We start from the raw sequence: 21,389 nt of genomic DNA, 5'->3' as shown, positions 1-21,389 counted from the left end.
CTCCCCATCCCTCTTCTGTTTCATGACTGGAGAGCTGGAGATATTTGGCTTTTTGCACACTAAGTCCAGTATCAGTCTCTAGTCTAATCCCAGACTTGGAATGGATTAGAAGAGCTTCAACATCATATTCTCATAATCAACATCATTACTTTTGCTCTTGGTCTTACTTAAGCCTTGTGACCTGGTTCTAATCACTTTACTCCAGTTGTAGTAGCAAAATTCTCTATCTAACTGCCTGGGCCTATACTTTTGTCTGTCATTTGCCTAATTTTCAGTTTTTACATCTTCTTTCATTAGTCCTGTTTATAGGGATTGGAGTCCAGGCACTAAATGTCTGGCAGATAGGGTTATTTGCCAGTGGAAAATAGGGTCATTTGCCAGTGGAAGAGTTCCCAGTGCCGCCAATCTTCTTGGACTATTGACTATCTCATTTACCTTGTTTGTCTTTAGCTAGTTCTTTTCAATTATTGGAACGCTCCGTACCATGTTGGATTTCCCTGGTTGCCGATCTCAGAGCTGAATTTCTACCATAGTTTAATATAATAATTAAGAGCATAGTCTTTGGAATAAGTCTAATTGAGGTTTGAATCCTGGCTCTATTACTTACTTGCACTGTGCTAAATTATTTAACTAACCTAAACTTCATTTATGCCATATATAAAATTGGGCTAATACCATCTGCTTTATAGAATAAATAAGAATTCAATGATGTAATGAATATAAAGTTCTAATCATAGTAGTTGGCACGTATTAAATGCTCAAAAATATTGTTACTTTTATGATAACTATTGGAAAGCTTGTGTTTATGCTGCTTACCCCTTTCCTCAGATATTCTGCCCATTTTCATCCCTTCCGTCTAGTACTTGCTCCACTTCCCAGCTGAGGAACACATTTTCAAGTCCCAGAGTTTTTCAGCTTTATCCTTAAAATGGGCCCTGCTATGAGATATAATACTCAGTCCTCTCAAAGTCTTCCTTCTCCCCTACCAGCTGAAATTTTACTTTGTTAGATCTTCCCTTAGGTATTTCATTCTTTTTATTTGTTTATATTATTAGACTGCTAATTAGAGATTCACTTGTGTTAACAATCAGCTTCCCCCAAGTATTAAAAAACCTCTGGCAGGGGAATTGGACTGTCAGTCATTCATACGTTAGCTCATTGTAGTTAGCGGAATAGTGCTCCCTAAACCCCAAAAGTTGTGCATGTTCCAGTTTTCACAGCCTGTGAAAATGGTACTTCACATGGCAAAAAGGGACTTCTCAGATGTGATTAAATTACAGACATTGAGATGGGGAGATTATCCTGGATTCTCCAGGTGGGTCCAGCCTAATCACATGAGTCCTGAAAAGCAGAGAACCATTCCCAGCGGTAGTCAGAGACAGATGTAAGCACACAAGGAGGGACGCTTGAGAAATGCTACATTGCTGTCTTTGAAGATGGAGGAAAGGGTCCACAGGCCAAGGAATGGAGGTGGCCTCAAGAAGCTGGAAAAGGCGAGGAAATAGCGTCTCTCCTGGACTCTCCAGAAGAAAATGCAGCCCTGCTCACACCTTGGTGATAGCCCAGTAAGACCCATATCAGACTTCTGAGCTATAGAAATATCAGAATGAATATAACTGTGGTTGACTCTTGAACCACAAAGGGTTAGGGGCACTGGCCCCTGTGAAGTTGAAAATCTGTGTATAACTTTATAGTCTGCCTTCCTTATCTGTGGTTCCACATACATGGATTCAGCCGACCATGGATCATGTAGTACTGTAGTACATATGCAGTGAGAAAAATCCATGTGTAAGTGAACCTGCACAGTTCAAACCTGTGTTGTTCAAGGGTCAGCTGTGTATTATATTTCATGTAAGAAGCAGTATAGATTTGTGTTGTTTTAAGATACCAAATTTGTGGTAATTTGTAATAGAAAACTAGTACACTCAGTATGTTTGGTTCCCACTCAGCATTCATTCCAGTGTTCACAGTAGGCCATACGTTTTTTCTAGAGGAAACTGTTCATAATTGCAAATGATTGCTGACTTAGACAATTTATAATCTAGCAGGCTCTTTGTATGAGGATGGCCTTTGAGTCAGACAGGCAGATTTGAGTCTTATCTCCACTTACTCACAGGAGACTTGGGAAGTTTCTCATATATTCTGAGACTCTCCCCTTATTCATACATCAGGAAGAGTGAAATCTATGCCCTTGGTAGTTAGGAGGAGTAATTGAGATAACATGATATCCCCCAAATTATAGTGATTATTATATTAAAGTGAATATGGAGAATTTAGTCTTTTTATTTATAGTACTTATGTATTGGGTGTTGTGGGGATTGAATAAATAGTCCATAGGCAAAAAAAAAAAATCCATTCATGTTTAATAATTTTATAATTCAAATCAGAATTGTTCCAAGATCTGTCTAAGGTGGTATTTTTGTCCAAAGAAAAATACTACTACGGTCACTTATAAGAAGTAAAAATCTAGAAGACAATAGAAAAGTGAATATAAGATGTATATGTAAGCATATAGAAATACAGGGAAAGATTGACTATATTCATGGTGAGGAAATATAAATTAAAAATTTTTTGCACTGGGCTTCATTTTGAGCTTATTGTTACGTCTAGCCATTCATGATATAAGTGCATGAAAGTATATTCGCTAATCCTGATTTTAGGATATGCAAATATATATTCATGTCCTAACAGTAGCAGTCTTTTTGGACAACAGTATAAGCATAACCACAGTTTGCTAACTGTTCTCTCCTCATGAATATTATACATACTGAACCAAATAAGCACAGAAATCTCCTGAGTGTGTTGGAGCTACTCATGTGCATGTACCTATTTCCACTTAATTTTTGGATGTGATTTTATCAAGCTGGAGACTGGAGGCAGATTACTTCATCATCTTAAACAGATGAAATAATGAACAAATATATCTTCCCATGGTTAGCTCATTGCAGCATTTTAACTCCAAACATTGATTGATGAATACGTTCCCTCCAGTTCTAACGAAAAATCAGATATGTGTATGGAAAAGAAGATGATGTTTACCCTGATAATGATTTCAGATGAGCATTATGTCTGACTTGATTCTTTGTTACTTCCAGCTGAGTTATGTTCATTGTCTGTGACTCATCTTTTTCTCTCATGCCTGTTGAATGGAAAGAAGAGGGGTCTGTGACATATAAACACACATGGGGCTGGTCTTGCAAAGGTCCAAGCTCTAAGCTTCTTCGGCCTGAACCAGTTCCTAGCACTGAGGGCCACAACACCTCCAAGAAGGGACCTCTGATCAACTGGTTTGTTGATTGGTTTATGTGTCTGAAAATCCATCTGTCAAAAATATTACTGGGCACTGCTTCTGTGCCAGACATTGTTTAGAACTGGAGAAAAAGAAGTGAGTAAAAAAGCGAGGTTTCTAAGCTTCTAGGACAGACCCATTATCTTCCCAGAACATATTGCAATACCCGCAAACAACAAATGAGGGCAGTCTTGAGTAAAATACAACTCACTGTCCAATATTAGTAAATTAGGTCAAATGTAAGAGCTTTAAGGTTTAACAGGCTTTCAAGGGTAGGTATGGTTTCTATCCAGATACTCAAATGCCCAAATGTTGTGTTTTTGCTATTGTGAAAACACAAGTTTATACTTCTGGCACTTAGGTGTCTTAATCAGCAAAACCCTTTAATACAATAGTGATATTTCTACATAATGTTTATACTATGAAGACCTGAAATATATAACTTCTGCTTCAATCCACCCTCCCCGCCTCAAACTCATTCCTCATTCTTTTCTAAATCAGAAACTCAGTGTTTTTCTTCCATAAAATATAGGAAGAAAACTTTCTGGGGTACATTTTGAAATATGTGCACAAGTTGTAAAAAAGGTAAATACATTTTGATGTACCAGTTTGACACTTCTATAATTTATTCCCAGGGGGGTATCAATCTAAGAGATTAAGAAAGATGTATGCTTTTTTTAATAAAAAAAAAATAGAGGAGGAGGAGCAGGAGAAAAGTTCCCCTTTAATTTGTTCATTTGTTAAATCTTCAGAAAAAAATTTAAAAACTAGTATTTTAAGAAAACTTCTGAAAAGTTTTAGTGTTTCATCAGCAGTGACTGAAATTACCACTTGGATTTTTATGACAAATGAAATTTCTCAATGTATACACAATGTAATTTTTTTTTTTTTTGGCAGCCGGCATTCAAATAGAATTTTGCCACGTAAGTTTTCTAATGTTACCTTCTAATTCCCTTTGCAATTCCCTTCAAAGGAAAAGGATGGTATTACCTTGTTAAAGGAAAAGGTTTAAGGTATTTCTACTTAATAGTATGTGTAAGGACAACTTTTAATTAATGAGTAATACAGTTGATTCTTTGCTGAACTTTTTTGTGGAAACAGATATGGCTAGGTAGGAATGACAGCACTATTTTTTTTTTAACATCTTTATTGGAGTATAATTGCTTTACCATGGTGTGTTAGTTTCTGCTTTATAACAAAGTGAATCAGCTATATGTATACATATATCCCCATATCCCCTCCCTCTTGCACCTCCCTCCCACCCTCCCTATCCCACCCCTCTAAGTGGTCACAAAGCACCGAGCTGATCTCCCCGTGCGATGCAGCTGCTTCCAACTAGCTATCTATTTTATATTTGGTAGTGTATATATGTCAATGCTACTCTCTCACTTTGTCCCAGCTTATCCTTTCCCCTCCCCATGTCCTCAAGTCCATTGTCTATGGGAATGATAGCACTGTTAACTGAAATTCAGATTTCATAAAGTGATAGGATGTCTAAGCACATTATTTAAAACTGTATCTCCTCATTTTTTTTTGGTTATTTTGAATTGTCTAATTTATTTCAATAGAAGATTTTTAAAAATCCCCAAATGGGGTGAAATATTTAGAAAGGCATTGTTAATAGTGTTAACTACCCTAATCTTACTAGACTATCATAAGCAGTACACAATTTAGAAGAACAGCATAAAAATGAAGGACTCACTAAGAAATAATCTTTATTTCCTGATTTAATGATGTAAAGTATTGCACTTTATTATTTCATGCAAAAAATGTAGCCAACAGTAACATACAGATATACAATTTAGTATTTACTATATGCATTTAATATACATCATTTTTCAACAGCTGTATGTTTGCTGTATGGTACATTCTTAAAAATATGCTGATCGTAATTTGTAAAACAAAAACCTTATAAAACTCAGCAAAATTTGCAAACTGATCAGAAAAGTGTTTTGGGAGACTAGAAAAAATACTTTTTTGTTTAATCGTGTTTCAGATCAGAGACTAGAGATGTGGCACCTAAATGTAATGCATGATCCTGGATTTCATCCTGGATAGATAATAGCTACAAAGGACATTACTCTGAGAATTGATGAAATTTTAATATGAACTATTCATAAAAAAAATTCATCAATATTAAGGTTCCCAACTTTGATCGTTGTAATGTGGATTTGTATGAGGATGCTCTTTTCTCAGGACATACAAGCTGAAGTGTTTATAGGTAGAGAGATACAATATCTCAAATGATTCAGAAAAAAATAGTATACATATACATTTTTAAACATCTGTTTTATGTTGAGAACATATGAATGATAAAGTAAATGCTGTAGAATGTAAATAATTGGTGAATCAGAGTAAGGAATATATAGGATTTCTTTTTTATATTTGATAAATTAGTTACATTTTGTAAATTTAAGGTGTACAGTGTGTTACTTTGATACATTTATATATTGTAACATGACTGCCATTGAAGCAATATTTATCACATTACATCATTATAGTACAATATTATTGTCTGTATTCATTGTACTGTGCATCAGATTTCTATGGCTTATTTACTACTCCTTACAAGTTTGTAGTTTTAAACACCATCGATTTTAACCCGCCACCTCCTATAGCTGGTAACTACCATTTTACTCTCTGTGTTTTACAGGTTTGACTTTTTTAGATTCCACATATGATTCTATATTAGTGATATCATATAGTACTTGCCTTTCTCTATCTGACTTATCTTGCTTAGCATAATGTACTCAAGGTCCATCCATGTTGAAACAAATGGCAGGATATCCTATTTTCTCGTGGCTGAATAATAGTCCACTGTGCATACATGCCACATCTTTTTAATCCATTTATACGGATTTCTTGCAGCTATTCTGTGCATTTCAAATTATATCAAATTAAAAGCTACAAAAATAGAATTTTCACAGTTTCAGAGGTCTAAAAGTTTTCAGTAATTGTAGCATTGGTGGGTTAATTAGGCCTTTGGGATTTGGAGCAAAAATTTACTTTGTTGCTCATTGCTATCTAGAGGGTCCTGGTTTTAAATATTTATGTTTTTATTATAAAAATATTACATACACATTAAAGAAACTTTGGAATGTATAGAAAAGTAGAATTTAAAAGGCATTTGAAAATCTATTGATCATTTAATTCTTTAAGTTTATAGTTTTTATACAAAAGTCTATATATATATAATCTTTCTAAAACTTGGTATAAATGTCCAGAGGTTATATGTTTTTCTGATGTCAATGTAAAAAAAATTAAGCAAATAGGTTAACATACTGTTTACGAATTGTCACAATTTATCTTGATGGGCTCCTATTGACAGGTGAATGTTTTAGATTCACCAGTGCTCCTGTAGCGCTACTGTAACCTTCTCCCTATGCCCTCTATAGTTTTGCTCAAGGCAGCATATTTGATCACCCATATAATGAACTGAAAACCTCCTGTTGCCAAAGTTAATAGCTCTTCATATTTGCCATTTGTCTCCAGGAAGTATTTGTTTCATCTGAAAGTTCCAAGTATCATCTTTGTTTTTAAGCTTTAGCAAAGCAGATTGGGATTCTGTGCATGGAGGGTGTTTCAAGTTGCTCAGAATCAAATCATCATCCAAGATGTTTTCTAAACAGTAATATTAAGTAATAGCTTATATTCTTAATGTATCTTTCTAGTTTATGTCTAGCATCTTGAAAAATATAATTTTTATGCATAACTGGTTTGAGAACACAAAGATTTGAGTTGAATGTTATTTTCAACTATACATTCGTATTACAGGTCAATTAATTTATTCTTTTGAGAGATCACTTTTATCATTATCAATTATTTCCTGACTATCCAGTATGTATAAATTACTGTGTTCAGTGCTGAGTATATAAAGAGGTATATAAATCACAGTCCTGTTCTCTAGGAACTTAAAATTTTAAACCATCATAAACTTAAAGTGCCATTCAGTAGATTAACAAAAAGCCCATTATTATTATCATCTAGTAGTAGTGTGATTTCTACTGACTGCATGTATTCTCTTGTTCTAGGTAGAGAACTTCAGCATAAATTAATAAAATATTTTTGAAACCAGAAGATTATTTAATCATGCTTTGCGTCCTACAGGAAACAGTTAAATGTAAAAAGCTCTATCCTTAATTTTAGCGTTTTTGAGCTTTAGAAATCAAGTCTCTGACTTTCAGCTTTGCTTTCTCTCCATTTTAACACTTTGTGTACCTTATAGAATTTCATGATTTTTCATAATCAAATAAAGTGAAGGCAGTTATTAAAGAGGAAGTTTCTCATGGCAGCACTTCACTGTTTGACATTTGTGAGTTGATCTTGTGATTATTTTGAGCACAAAGAATAAGGTGTTATCATAATTTATCTTCTAACAAATTGCTTTTTATCCATGAATATTGAAATACTCATTTAACCAGCATAACTTAGTATTACCTGTATCAGGAAATATAGAATTGTTTGGAATTATGTCAATTTACCACCCTGAATCTAGCTATTACTATTTCAGTAGACATAATACCCGTTAGCTATTATTTCAGTCCTACCTGAGGAAGATAATGGGCTTCTCTGTGGTATGTCCTGTACTCATGATCGTATTTTATAACCCAGTATACGTTGGGTCTTTTGCAATTTTAATCTAGGTTGGGAAATAAAAATATAAAACCATAGTCTTATTTTAGAGAGTTCACAGTTTATTTGGGTTTAGCATATGGATGTGTGGAATTCTAGCAGTAAGCACAGCAGAGGGACACAGGCAATTAAAGATAGTCATAACGGCTTGGAGCAGCAGGAAGGGAAGTGAACAGAGACAGAGTGGATCGGGCGTGAAAAGTTCTCTGTGTTGGTGTGGAGCTCGAGGTGATAGAGAATAATGGTGAAGAGAATAATGGGGCAGGGTAGCTGCATTTGGACAACAGGGATGAGCTCTTCAACAGACTGAGAGTCTTGTGTTCCTGAATTCCACCTCCCATTCTCTGCTTCAACAGGTTGAATCTAAACAAGTAACAGTCCCTCCAGTAAATCAGAATTGGGGGATATTGTGATCACTATGAAAGAACCCTGGTTTATGCGCAAGAAAATATGCCAATGTAGGGGGGCCATAATTAGGAAAAAGATAGATGTGCAATGAAATTGGGTTAGTGAAAGAAATAAGTAATATATATCTTCCTCTCGTATGCAGAAATGGTATATAAGTCTGATTTAGGAATAAGATTTTCTAGTAAAAGAAAGAAGGAAAGAAAAGAGAGCCTAGTTAAAAAAAATATATATATTGAATTTAATTATATACATTTAATATACACAAAATAAATTTCACAGAGAATGTACTCCATTTTTAATTGCAGGAGAAACTTTTTTCTTTTTCCCTTTTTTTTTAATCCTTGGATATGTCTTATGAAAAGGAAACAAATAACTAAACCCAAATGTTTAGAGTGTTGCAGAATGCCTATGGGTCTTTGATAATACTCTAAAAATACCAGTTGTTGAATTTGGCAAAGTCTGAGGAGAGAAACTGTTTTGCCTTTTGTTTTTTCCTAACATGAATTTAAGGATTTTCCTTTGGTGATGACTTAAAGCTCATTGAGCCTCCTATTTGGATAGTTTGATCAACCTAGTTTATTAGAGCATCTCGCCATACTGTGATTTGGTTACAATCTGTATAATAGGGATCTGGAGAGAGTTCTACTCGTTATTTTTTTTTATATAATTTAATTTATTTTTTATTTTTTATTTTGGCTGCGCCATGTGGCATGCGGGATCTTAGTTCCTTGAACAGGGGTGGAACCTGTGCCCCCTGCAGTGGAAACGCAGAGTCCTAACCACTGGACCACCAGGGAATTCCCCGGGTTCTACTCTTTAAGTGTGATAGTTTAAACTGGGAGTAATTCATTGCATTCTCTACTATCTTTAAGAAACGGATTGAGACATCGTATTGTAAAGGAAAGAAAAGGACCACAGGCAAGAATAAACTACTTCTGCAAAGTAATTTGCTTTGTAAACATGTAGGAAAGTGTTTAACAACGTAATTAGAGTTGTCTGTGAGATCTACTAGTCCTAGGCTTGCTGACCTCTCTAAGTCCAGCTTATGGTCAGCACGTTCTTCAAATCTAGGGGACACCATTCAAATTGTATTCTATACGACTTTGGCACTTAGAAGCCATCTTCTGTGTGTGTGTGTGTGTGTGTGTGTGTGTGTGTGTGTGTGTGTGTGTGCCCTGCATCACAGACTCTTGATGTACCTCAGATTTTAGCTACCTGTTGGGCTCAGAAGGACTATTTCATAAAACAAAGATTTTCTATACATACTTTTTCTTTACTACTTTAACTTTTGTTGTGGTTCTGTTTATGGTAGTTGGTTTATTTGCAGAGTGTTTGCACTTGTTAGGAATCACCGTCCTTTGTTACAAATGTCCAGTGTCTGTAAAACCATTACTTTTAAAATATTTTGCCCATTTTTTCATCATTTCTATTGAAAAAGTAAATTCAATCCCCATTCTTCCATCTTGGCCCAAAGGGGAAATCCTGACCTCTGTCTCCCACATCTGTTCTTGGAGCCCTTGACATTTTTGTCAGCCTCATCAGACCATCTGAATCCTTGACAATTTTCTTAATCTTTCTCAGTACAGTGACTCTTTCTGGCTTCACTTATACGACTCTCCAGTTTTTACTCAAGAGTTTATTAATTCATTGTTTTCTTAGTAACCTAGGTTTTCATACTTCATAGGTTTTGACTTGTGTGCCTACTATTCCTCAAGTTTGTATCCGTATTACATACCTGTTTTTCATCCTTTCACATGCCGCTTGGCCCTACCTCTTACTCTAGCCATTGCCATGACTATTTTCTGAAAGCTTTGAACAGCTTTGCATAAGTACATTTGTACTACTCTTTGCCTCAGACTGGCACCTCAGACCATACTTCTGACTTTCTGTTCTGCTGTGGGCACCACTGAAGTAATTTTTTAGGGTGCAGGAACCTGCTCTGGACTCATGAGTGCATAACCCAGAAATGTGTGGAAATTAATGACTCTGGTGGCCACCCTTGACCAATGAGTAAGGTTGATGATGCGGAAATGTTTTCCTGTTTATTCCCTTAGATTGACTCATACGCAGGAGGCCGCTGGAAGACTGAGCACCGGCTACCCCGAGGGAGTAAAGGCAGCAGCTCCGTTTCACAGCCTTGTATTGGGTTTCCTCCTCCCCAGCAATGCCATTGTCACAATCCTCTTTATTTTCTCCCCTCGACTGCTTTATCCTCCCCATTCGTTTCTATGCTACTGAAAATTGTAGAAAATAAAAAAACTCTCTTGACTAGATCTCCCAGTAAATCATACCATCTTATCCAGACTGGGTTCATTTTCTGCCAAGTGATCCAACTGGTCATCTTGTGTTTAACTGCTGCCTTAATCTTTCATGTCTTCATACTCAAAACTGGCCACCTCCACACATATTCTTACCTGAGCTGTTAAGAAGTATAAGACTTTACAAGATTAGCTTCCACATTTTCTTTCTTCAGTACATCAAAATGATTTAGAACTGATTCCTCCTCTCTATAAAAAATACTTAAAATATCTTTAATATACCTCTACTTTCTAGTGTTAAAAGAAGTGGCATCAATTATTAGAGTTAATTTCCCCAACTATGCTCTTGATTACCTCCAATCCTAACTTCTCAAGTCTTTACCAGTCTTCTCAATCTTTCTTTAATTTCCAGTGCCTCCTTTTGCTGACTATAGCTATGTTCAGATCTCACCTGTAATGGAAGAAAACAAAACACAAAACCAAAATCCTTTTTTTTTTTGACCCCATTATTATTATACCTATTAACCATGAGCTTTTCTTGCCTTTTTTATTCAATGGAACATTTACTGAAACAGTATTCTATTTTATTACATATTTATTCCTTAAGCCCTGACAACCTAATTTCAATCTCTACCACTCTGCAGAAACTACTGTCTTAAAGGTCAATGAAGGATGAAATAATCATTAAACCTCATAGTCTTTCCTCAGGCATCCTCTCTGATCACATTCCAGCATGTTCCAGTAAATTCCAGTTTTCTTCTATGACATTGTGAAAACTTCTACCTATTTAACTTCTTCCTCTTTGCAGTTCCTGATCAATACCTTATCTACTCCCAGAGTTCTCTGTAAGTTCTTTCGCTGACACTGATTCTTCTCCCACACTCCATTCTTGTATTATTTCTCATTTCTTATTGTATATTTCTCCTGGACAATGAGTTGGATGTCAAATTTAACTTGTCTGCAATGGAGCTTATCATTCCCACTGACTCCCTTCATATCTCAGCTGTTTCTTGTCACTTCCTTGTTTTTGAACAGTAGTGCCTTTCTTTAAAGACACCAGTGGATTCCTAATTCCTCTTTGTGTCTCCCATATTTGGAGAAGAGAAAGCAAGGCACTGTGATTTACATACATTATGTCATTTAATCCCCACAGCAATTCATATATCATATATAATTAAACTAAGACCCGAAGTGGTAGGGTGAGTTGCCTAATGTCTCAGAGCTGTCTAGGGGTGGGAACCATATCTGCTGGACACTGAAATTCATATGCTTTTCAGTGTGTAACAGAATGAAGACTCTTAAACAGCAGTGTATCCTGAATCAACAAAGAAATAATCAATTATGTTTGCTATTGTATTTATTAAGGAAGGAATGAAGACAAAAATACATCTTAGAAAGACTGTGAGCCTTCAACAGGAGATGAAATTAATAAAGATTTTCTGTTGAACTTTGTGTTATTAAAATGGTGTTAACCAGAACAACTCCTTTCCCAAATTCCTCAGTCAAAGTTGTGTTATACACTGAGCTGTATGGTTGTGTTATATACTAAACTGGGTATATATTTACTAATGTCTTTCATGTTGAGGTCAAGGTTAGGAATAGGTTTGGGTTTTTTTTTTAAGTATGTATTATTAATTAGATATTTATCAGTGCTAAACTCAACTCAACATTTAAAGAGAATTCTTACCTCTTGGGCTTCAGAGCTAAGTTAAGTTTGATAACTGAGACAGAAGAATCTAAAGTTAAAGGGAGATCAATAGCAGCAGTTAGTTAATAGTGTGGAAATGTCCTGTGGGTGTGCAGAGTGGGAAATTACATGAGAGCCTGTAAGTATGGATTGTACTCTGGGCAAATGATGCATCCTCATCAGGCAATTGTACACTGAACAACTGTCGATTAAGTACCATTTTATCCAATTTAGACCTAATGAACTTGGTAGACGAGATCCCTGCTGGATTAAGGAGCAATCAGAGTCTTATTTTGGGTTCTGTGCCATCTAGGTCAAGAAGCTCCCAAAGTGTTGTGTATATTTACTTGGTACAAGAATGACACAACTTTCTTATCCTTCCTTCTGTTAATTCCTTAACAAATATTTATGGAATATTATTTGTGCTATAGGGAGTTTCCATTGGTGAGTGGTAGATAGTGAAATAAAAGACTTCGAAAACTGTTCCTTGCCTCTGAGGAGTTTTAGTTCCATTTTTGCTAATTTTCCTGAATTAGTCTGAATGACAGTTTTTTTTCTAATCAAAAGGATAAAAAGAATTTTGTTTGAGTCTAAAGACAAAGTAACTCTCTCCTCTAGCAAGAATATTGATGAAAGGTCTTTAATAAGAGGGAAAAGGAATGAAGACGTGAGGATGTGTTTTGACTCTGTACTCAGTCTCACCTACCTCAGAGGTGCAATGACACTGGTTTTATTTGGAAATTTCAGGAAGGGGTCCGGATCACCATTTTGCAGGAAGTGCAAAGGATGTGTCAGAAGAAGCCCATGTCTGCCTACCCTGCAGGGAGGGCTGCCCCTACTGTGCTGATGACAGCCCCTGCTTTGTCCAGGAGGATAAGTATTTGCGACTTGCTATCATCTCCTTCCAAGCCCTGTGTATGCTGCTCGACTTCGTGAGCATGCTGGTGGTCTACCGCTTTCGCAAAGCAAAGGTAAACCCAGGTACCCTGGTTACCTTTCTTTTTATTATGAAAGGTACCTTTCTTTTTATTATGAACTGACCTCTTCTTTTCTTAAGCAAGTAGAATTGTTCCAAATCCCAGTTGCTTCTCTCTTAAGCAGATGTCTTTCTATAATATGATTGGACTAGAGTGTGAAAGCTATATTCTTCAGCTTCCCAGGAGAAATAGGAATTGAAAATGTGAAGCTTTATTATAACGTTTTCTTCTACAGAATGTTTCTCCCTGTTTACCCTGAAGCTCAAGTACCTCATTGCCTTAAAGGGCTCTTCTACATCATCTCTTCAGCCTCTAGAAGAACTTATTTTGCCAGTTCCCAATATATTGTTAATTTTTTCCTATGTAGAAAGCTTTGTGATATTTATTGTATTTCATTTTTATTTCTCTTAGCCATATTTGAAGAGGATAAATGGACTCAACTGTTTCTGAGCACATTATACTTAGAAGAATGAATTTATTCATGACCATACATATTGTCTTGCATTAGTATCCCAGAATGTGATCCTGCACAGAGCTTATATGGCTTTTGAGAGAGGCTGTCCTTTGGTTCTGTTCTGAGGAATCAGAGAGTAGTATAAGCATTTGTATTCTTCTGAGTTGGGGGTGGACGAAATGCCAAAATGTTCAGGGCAAAGCTTTCTGGGGAGCTGTCTTCAGTTGGTCACCCAATTAATTGTATGCAGCCAGTGTTGTGTCAGAATTTGTGGTTCTGTTGCTTTCAGAAACGTATTTGTGCCATTGAAAAGAAAAACAAAAAGTTTCCACCTTTTCTGAATTTATATGACCCCTTCATGTTAGCAAAGTTGTAGAGATTGGTTTAGATTACAGAACTCATTGAAAGTATAAAGTGTTCCCATTAGAAATTTTAAAAAGAAAACAACTCTCTGTGAATGGCATGTGTTACAAAGCCTCAAATTAACATTAAAAAAAATACCTCTTTTGAGATTCTAGGAGAATGTATCCATTATGTTAATGTTATAGACTTTACTAGTTATTTTAAATAGTTTCATTAACAGAAGCATACAACAAATTAGAATCAAACTTTATATCAGCAAGAAAGTGCAAACAGGCAAATTGCTCTTCATTTAACCAATACTTGTCATTCTTTTGCAACAAAATATGTATTATATATTAGATTGTATATATAATAAAGTAGCAGGCAAGTGGAATTGGGAAATATCTAACCACTGTTACCTAGATAAAATTAATTGCTTGTTAAAAAGCCTATCACTGGCAGAGCAGGTAGAATTGAAAGGTCTATTTAATAAACTGCTCTGAAGTATCTCTATATAATGTAATTCATTTACACAGTGGATATCACAAAATTCTTTATAAATTTTAATTGATTTTAATCATTAATGATTGTCGTGCTAAATTGAGTTAGTGATATATGATAGTAGAATATTACACTGGATATTAAAAAACTGAGATAGTGCTTGCTAGACCAATGTCTTAATCTATGGTAATGTTACTTAACATTTCCAAAGTTATTAACCTTTTGAATTTCCCTGCACCTTCATATGAAATGCTGCTTTACAGGGCTATCATGAGAATAGATATCTTTACATGTCATTTGGTGAAATTTCTATAGATACAAACTAGTTGGAATACATAAATTAGACATTATTAGTTTTAAGATGGTCACCTGTTGAAGAATCAGTTGGTTTTCACAGAATGTGACATAAGGGGGAGATATTTTTAGGAAAGAAGTTTAAAAAGTCAGTGAACATAGATCTTATACAGTGAGGAAAGGAAACATTTGGTGAAATTTTCTCTTCCGATTTCAATTACCAAAAGCAATGGATTAATTGTAAAAGCGATAAACCATTTCCAGGATAGAGATTGCATATTTAGGGCATGTAGACTTTGGCTTTGCTTTTTAAAGTTTTCACATGTCTTTGCAACATTTCTTTGGATTAAGCAAAAAACTGATGACCCCTCTTGGAGCAAAGTTGATGTTTTCCTTATGCGTTTCCCATTACATTCTTTACCCACGGATAATTAAAAGAACAAAAACCACATAATCTGTCAATGTACATCTATCCTGACAAAAGAGAAAAAAACCTTAGTTGCAATATAGAAGTAGTGTAACATTGTGGACAAGTGTGCAGACTCTGGAACTAGATAATTTAGTCTAATTATGAGTATTTTAAGTTAAATGAGGTTTGCTCACGCCTAAAATATCGACTCTGCAGTTGGTAGGTACCAACAATCATTGGTCGAAGGTTAGTTTAACATTTTATCATTTTAAACAACACAAACTAGATTCTGCTATATTTTGGAGTGAGGCTGGTGATACAGTGCCACAAAGAGTAAATTAAATTTTATTCTGCACAAACATTTAGGGAAATAGCTATATACATTTGTCTTTGGGCCCTGGGTTAAAGATTAAATCTGTCAATAAACTGTGAGTGATTTTAAACCCAGTAAGTTCTTCTAAAGCAACAGCAGTTTTTACAACAGTATTTTAAAGATTCTGAATATTAAATATTTGGAACTTATTTCTATTTTTATTTTTTTTACCAAATATTATGACAAGTCACATCTTTTTCTATTAGCTATTCTGAAGAGAGAGCATAGTTTCTTACAGCTTAATAATGTGAAGTGTTAGTACAGTTTATTTTCAAGTGAAAATTTGAAAGAAAAGAAGGTACACTGGAAGGAACAGCAGCTTATTCCACTTCTGAAAATAATCTTTTGCTTGATTTAGTCTTAGTAAATTTTAGCATGTTTTCTTTGAGCTTAGTGGTTTGGAAAAAATAGTGATAGTCATTTTTTAAAGTGAACATACTGCAGTTTGTATTTTCCCTTCCAGGCCTGTAATAGTTCTTTTTTTAAATTAGAAATTAATTGACAAGTGATTTTATAACTGCTCATTTTTGGTTTGGAAAATTAGATGTTTTAATGTAGAGTGTGGCTGAAATTCTACTAGGCTAATTATGATGTTTTAATGCTTATTTTGGTGAAAAAAAAGGGAGATATATTACTTTTTTATTGTGGTAAAATATACATAACATAAAATTTACCATTTTCTACCATCTTTAAGTGTACAGTTAAGTGGCATTAAGTACATTCACATCACTGTGCAACCATCACCACTATTCATTTCCAGAACTTTTGCATCATCCCAAACCAAACTCTGTAACCATTAAACAACTCCCTAGTCCCCTAACCCCTGGTAACCTTTATTCTACTTTCTGCCTCTATAAATTTGTCTTTTCAGAGTACCTCATATAAGCGGAATTATACACTATTTGTCCTTTTGTTTTTGGCTTATTTCACCTAGCATAATGTTTTAAAGGTTTACCTATGTTTTAGCATGTATCAGAACTTCATTTCTTTTAATTGATGAATAATATTCCATTGTGTGTATTTACCACATTTCATTTATCTGTTTATCTGTTGAAAGAGTTGTTTCTACCTTTTGGTTATTGTAAATAATGCTATTGTGAACATTGGTGTACAAGTATTTGGTTGAGTCCCTGATTTCAGTTATTTGTATATAACCTAGGAGTAGAATTGTTGAATCACACAGTCATTCTGTGTTTAACTTTTTGAGGAACTACCCAACTGTTTTCCACAGGGGCCAGACCATTTGATATTTTCACCAACAATTCATGAGGGTTCCAATTCCTTCAAATCCTCACTAACACTTGTTATTTTCTGTTTTTGTTTTTGTTTTATAATAGCCATCCTAATGAATCTGAAGTGAATTCTCATTGTGGTTTTGATTTGCATTTTCCTAGATATTAGTGGCAGTTGAGCATCTTTTCATGTGCTTATTGGTATATCTTCTTTGCAGAAATGTCTATTCAAGTCTTTTGTTTACTTTTGAATTGGTTGTTTGTTCATTGCTGAGTTGTAGGGGTTCTTTATGTATTCTGAATACTACACTTATCACATAAATGATTTGCAAATATTTTCTCCCATCCTGTGGGTTGTCTTTTCATTCTCTTGATAGTGTCCTTTGATGCCCAGAAGTTTTTAATTTTGATAAAGTCCAGTTTACCTACATTTTCTTTGGTTGCCTGTACTTTTGGTGTCATATCTGAGAAATCATTGCCAAAGCCAATGTCATGAAGCTTTCCTGCTGTGTTTTTTTTCCTAGGAGTTTAATAGTTTTAGGCCTTATATCGGACTTCAATCCATTTTTAGTTAATTTTTGTATATGTTGTAAGTTAAGGGCCCAACTTCATTCTTTTGCATTTGGATGCCTAGTTTTCTCAGCACTATTTGTTGAAGAGAATATCTTTTCCCCATTGTGTGGTCTTGGCACTCTTATCAAAGATCATTTGACCACACACGTGTGGGTTTATTTCTGGGCTCTCTATGCTGTTCCATTTGGTCTGTGCCTTTATGTCAGGATCACACTGTTTTGATTACTGTAGCTTTGTAGTAAGTTTTGAAATTAAGAAGTGTGAGGCCTCCAAATTTATTCTTCTTTTCAAGGTCGCTTTGGGTCCCTTAAGATTCATGGAATTTTCATGAATTTTAGGATGTGTTTTTCTATTTATGGGAGGGAGGTGCAGCATAATACATGAAAAGGAGTAGGATGGTTAGAAACCAAGAGCTAGTACCTTCAATGAAGCTAGCTATAGGGGTATTATGGAAGTTCCATAGTGGTTTACAAATTTTTTTCTTAAACCTTGTTCTAATACTGGCTAACTACTACACTCAACATAAGATGATGTTATATATTTCTGTCAATTTATGGTAGACAGTATTTCCCTCAAATTCCGTTTTCCTAAGGGCTACAATGTTGATCTTGACTCTTAACCAGATATTTTAACTCTACTGAACTAATAAAATATCACACAATATCACAACAATAATATTTTCACTCCCCTTTATTGAATATGAATGAGAAATTTGGTACTTTTATTTTTCCTCATTTCCCCCTTCCCATTTTATTAAAATTTAATCTATGATTAATTTGCATCAATTTTCAGTAAGAGCCATCATTAGTTTCAAAGGAAAAGCAGTTGTTTAATATATTTTGGCTCTCACTACATTTAAATTTATCATTTAGTCTTCATCCTAGATGTTTATTTGGTTTAGTTGCTCATCATAAGACCTTTCCAAATGTGGTTTTTTGCCTTTGAGTTCTGACTTTTAACTAATCTTTTATCATTATTAGATATCTATATCTTCAAATAGTTTGTTTGGAAAAGGGTAGTTTTGTACCTGTGTTACATCTGAACTCCCACCCACCGACTGTGGCTTTTACAGGACAGCCCCTTGGCTAGGGGGAGCACTTGGGGGTTACTGTCTTTTTCTTTTAAAGCTCTATTATTGCTGCTTCATTTATCTTTTAGAATTGAACATTTTGGACAATTTCCAGGATTGCCCACTTTTTGTCTCTTATGGAACAAAATCTCCCATCTGAATGCTTATTGACTTCTTTCTTTACTTTTACCATCATAATATGGTTCTTCTTCATTGCGTTTGCAAAAAATATGATCCATACTCTCAAATGTCAGACTGAGCTTTCTTCTGATACTGGGAAGTCTCTTGTGTGTTAGTTCTTACGTTATCTCTTCTGCTCTAGTTTTTCTAGGCTTCTCTTTTAGGACTTCCTGTTAAGTATAGGTTGGGTCTCCAGACTTTCTTTTTTAAAATGTTCTCACTGTATTGTATTTTAAGTGTTTCCTCTATGTTTTGAGAAGCTATTTAAATTTGTCTTCTATTTTACTCTTCCAGTTTTTAGTGCTGTCTAAGCTGCTGTACCCTACCTTCGTGATATTCTAAAATCCAACTGTTTTTAATCTCTGTACAATTGTTCCTTATGTTTTACCTCCGTTTTTGCAAAGGTTTGGGGTCAAAAAGCTTGAGGCAAATCCTAGTGATTTCATATTCTAGTTATGTGACCCTAAGGTTGCATAGTTATATACCTAATCAACAAGTCACTTAGTCTCTCTAAATGGCTTTTATCTTATGTAAAAATGGAGACATTCAAGAATTTGGAAAACAACAACAGCAATAGTGTATGTACTCTAAAATCAAGCCTGATTCATGTAGTAAGCAGTTCGGGGGGATTGAATCTACAAATAGGAACCTTATCATACTAGCTAATGTGAGATAAATTTTTTTATGTCTTATGTGTATGGAAGGACTCATTCATTGAAAGGATTTCTGGACCATTCCAAGAGTTACCAAAGGGGAAAGTATCACAACTTTTAATTCTACACTTTTGTTCTTATGGGGGGGGGTAAGAAGAATTAAGTAAAAAGTTTTATCATTTGTAATGAAATGGTTGATTTTGTAACATGATGCCTGATATTATTTACATAATTTTTTCTTTCCATGAAATATATTTAAACATATATATGAAGAAACTTGAAGTGCTAAGCTTGAAAGTTAGAGAAGTATAATCATGCTTTCTGAATTAACGTTCAAATGATCTTCTTTAGGACATAAGAAACCTGAAAAGGCCCAGCCGCAACATTACAATTAGGCGCAGGGCAGCATGTGATCAAGGAAGCATACGCTAAGCGTCTCTATTCCAAACATTAATGCCACTGTGCCCGAAGTGTTAGGGCTTCACACATTTTAGTCTTGAAAGATTTCCAGGCTTTAAAGCCTTCCTATTTAAAATACAGATACTGTTTAAGTAAGATTAGTCATCGTTCTAATGATGAGTGGGACTTGAGCTAAAACACGATTGCCACCTCCCATCAGTTTATTGGAGCACTGTGTTAAAAAGGGTTCCGATGCAGCAAATGGATTTATTCTGAAAAATGATTGTTTTATTGGCTAACTTTAGCAGCCGTAGGTATTATCAGGGAAACTAAGGACATATGTACCACATGTTTGTCACTCCTTGACTAGGATTTCAGGCTCAGGGGACAAGTGAAGGAATAAAACCTACCGATATAGGATGTTGGAGGGCCTTTGTGGTAAGCCCGGCCATAAAACCGTTTTGTCTAGGGATGACCCACTTCTTAAAGAATTATATGAAAATTCAGGGTTTCTACAGATGATGAACTGCTCTATCTATTCAAGATATAATGGATTTACTAGGAGTTATCCCATTGCATAATTTACTAGCCAGTTCTCAAGTAGTTTGAACTTGACACAGTCTGAAATGTATTTTGACAGGTGCTTTTCCCTAAATATTTAAAGGCAAGTGTATTTCAAATAGAATGTAATGCTTTTAACTCTTACTCATTTTTACTTTTCCTCTGAGAAATATGTGTGGTGTATATTAATACAAGTGCCCTAAGAAATTTGATCTTAAAAAATTACGGCCTTTATTCCAGCACACAACTTGTATTCCCCAATGTATTTTGTTAACACGAAAATATTTTATGAGCTCTGAGTAGAGCTTAGTCTCCCAGCTCAAGTTTAGAGTTTCAAATCTTTTCTTCCTCCTGTTACTGTGGAAATTATTTAACTCGTTTGTAGGTTACCTTTCCTTAAAGCTACTTTTATTAGCAGTAGGGAATGTCTACTTTTTCTGGTCACTAGGCTTTCGAATTGTAAAGGGTGAGCTTTAGGACTAAGTCTAGCATTTAAACAATTAAAACAAAATTAAAAAGCAAATTGGAGAAAAGTGTTTTGGTACGATATGATAGTGAAGGATTAACATTCTTACTCTAAAAACAGACAAAACCCTCTTAGGAATCAATATGAAATAGAAAAATATCCAATAGAAAAATAGGCAAAGAATATCCATCAGCAGTCTGTAAAACAACAACAACATAAAATATATATTCTCTATATCCATGAGTAATAACAAAATGCAAATGAAAACAATGACATGTACTTTTATAACAATAATAATTCTCTGTGTTGGTGAAGATGTTAGGAACTAGGTGTTCCCATACATTGCTGATGGTTGTGTAAATTAGTAGAAACTTTTGGATGAGGTTTGGGATTATGTGTAATAAACATAAAAATGCACAATCGTTTCAATCCTAGAAGTCCGTACTAAAGAAATCATATAGGTGCACAAGGACTTACAAATATAGTCACAGGGGTATGTATCTGCATCATAGTGCTATTTATAGTACAAACAAACTGGGAACAATTAAGTGTTCAAAATTGGGTTAGGTCATCCATGCATTTAAATATGGGGCCATAAAAGTGATCGTGTAGAATACTAAATGATGGGAGAA

General features: G+C 34.9%; 1 protein-coding gene across 1 annotated transcript in view; it reads left to right on the top strand.

The window, feature by feature from the left end:
• Window positions 1–21,389, top strand: part of GPR158 (G protein-coupled receptor 158) — a 344,117-nt gene that overhangs the window by 172,933 nt on the left and 149,795 nt on the right. The window contains exon 4 of the mRNA XM_007189896.3: window positions 13,022–13,245. Coding sequence (XP_007189958.3) covers window positions 13,022–13,245 — 224 coding nt within the window. The remainder of the gene's footprint in view (window positions 1–13,021; window positions 13,246–21,389) is intronic.

This window comes from Balaenoptera acutorostrata, chromosome 3, assembly GCF_949987535.1.
Source record: "Balaenoptera acutorostrata chromosome 3, mBalAcu1.1, whole genome shotgun sequence".
NCBI lineage: Eukaryota > Metazoa > Chordata > Mammalia > Artiodactyla > Balaenopteridae > Balaenoptera > Balaenoptera acutorostrata.
This window is presented reverse-complemented; position numbering and strand designations above follow the sequence as displayed.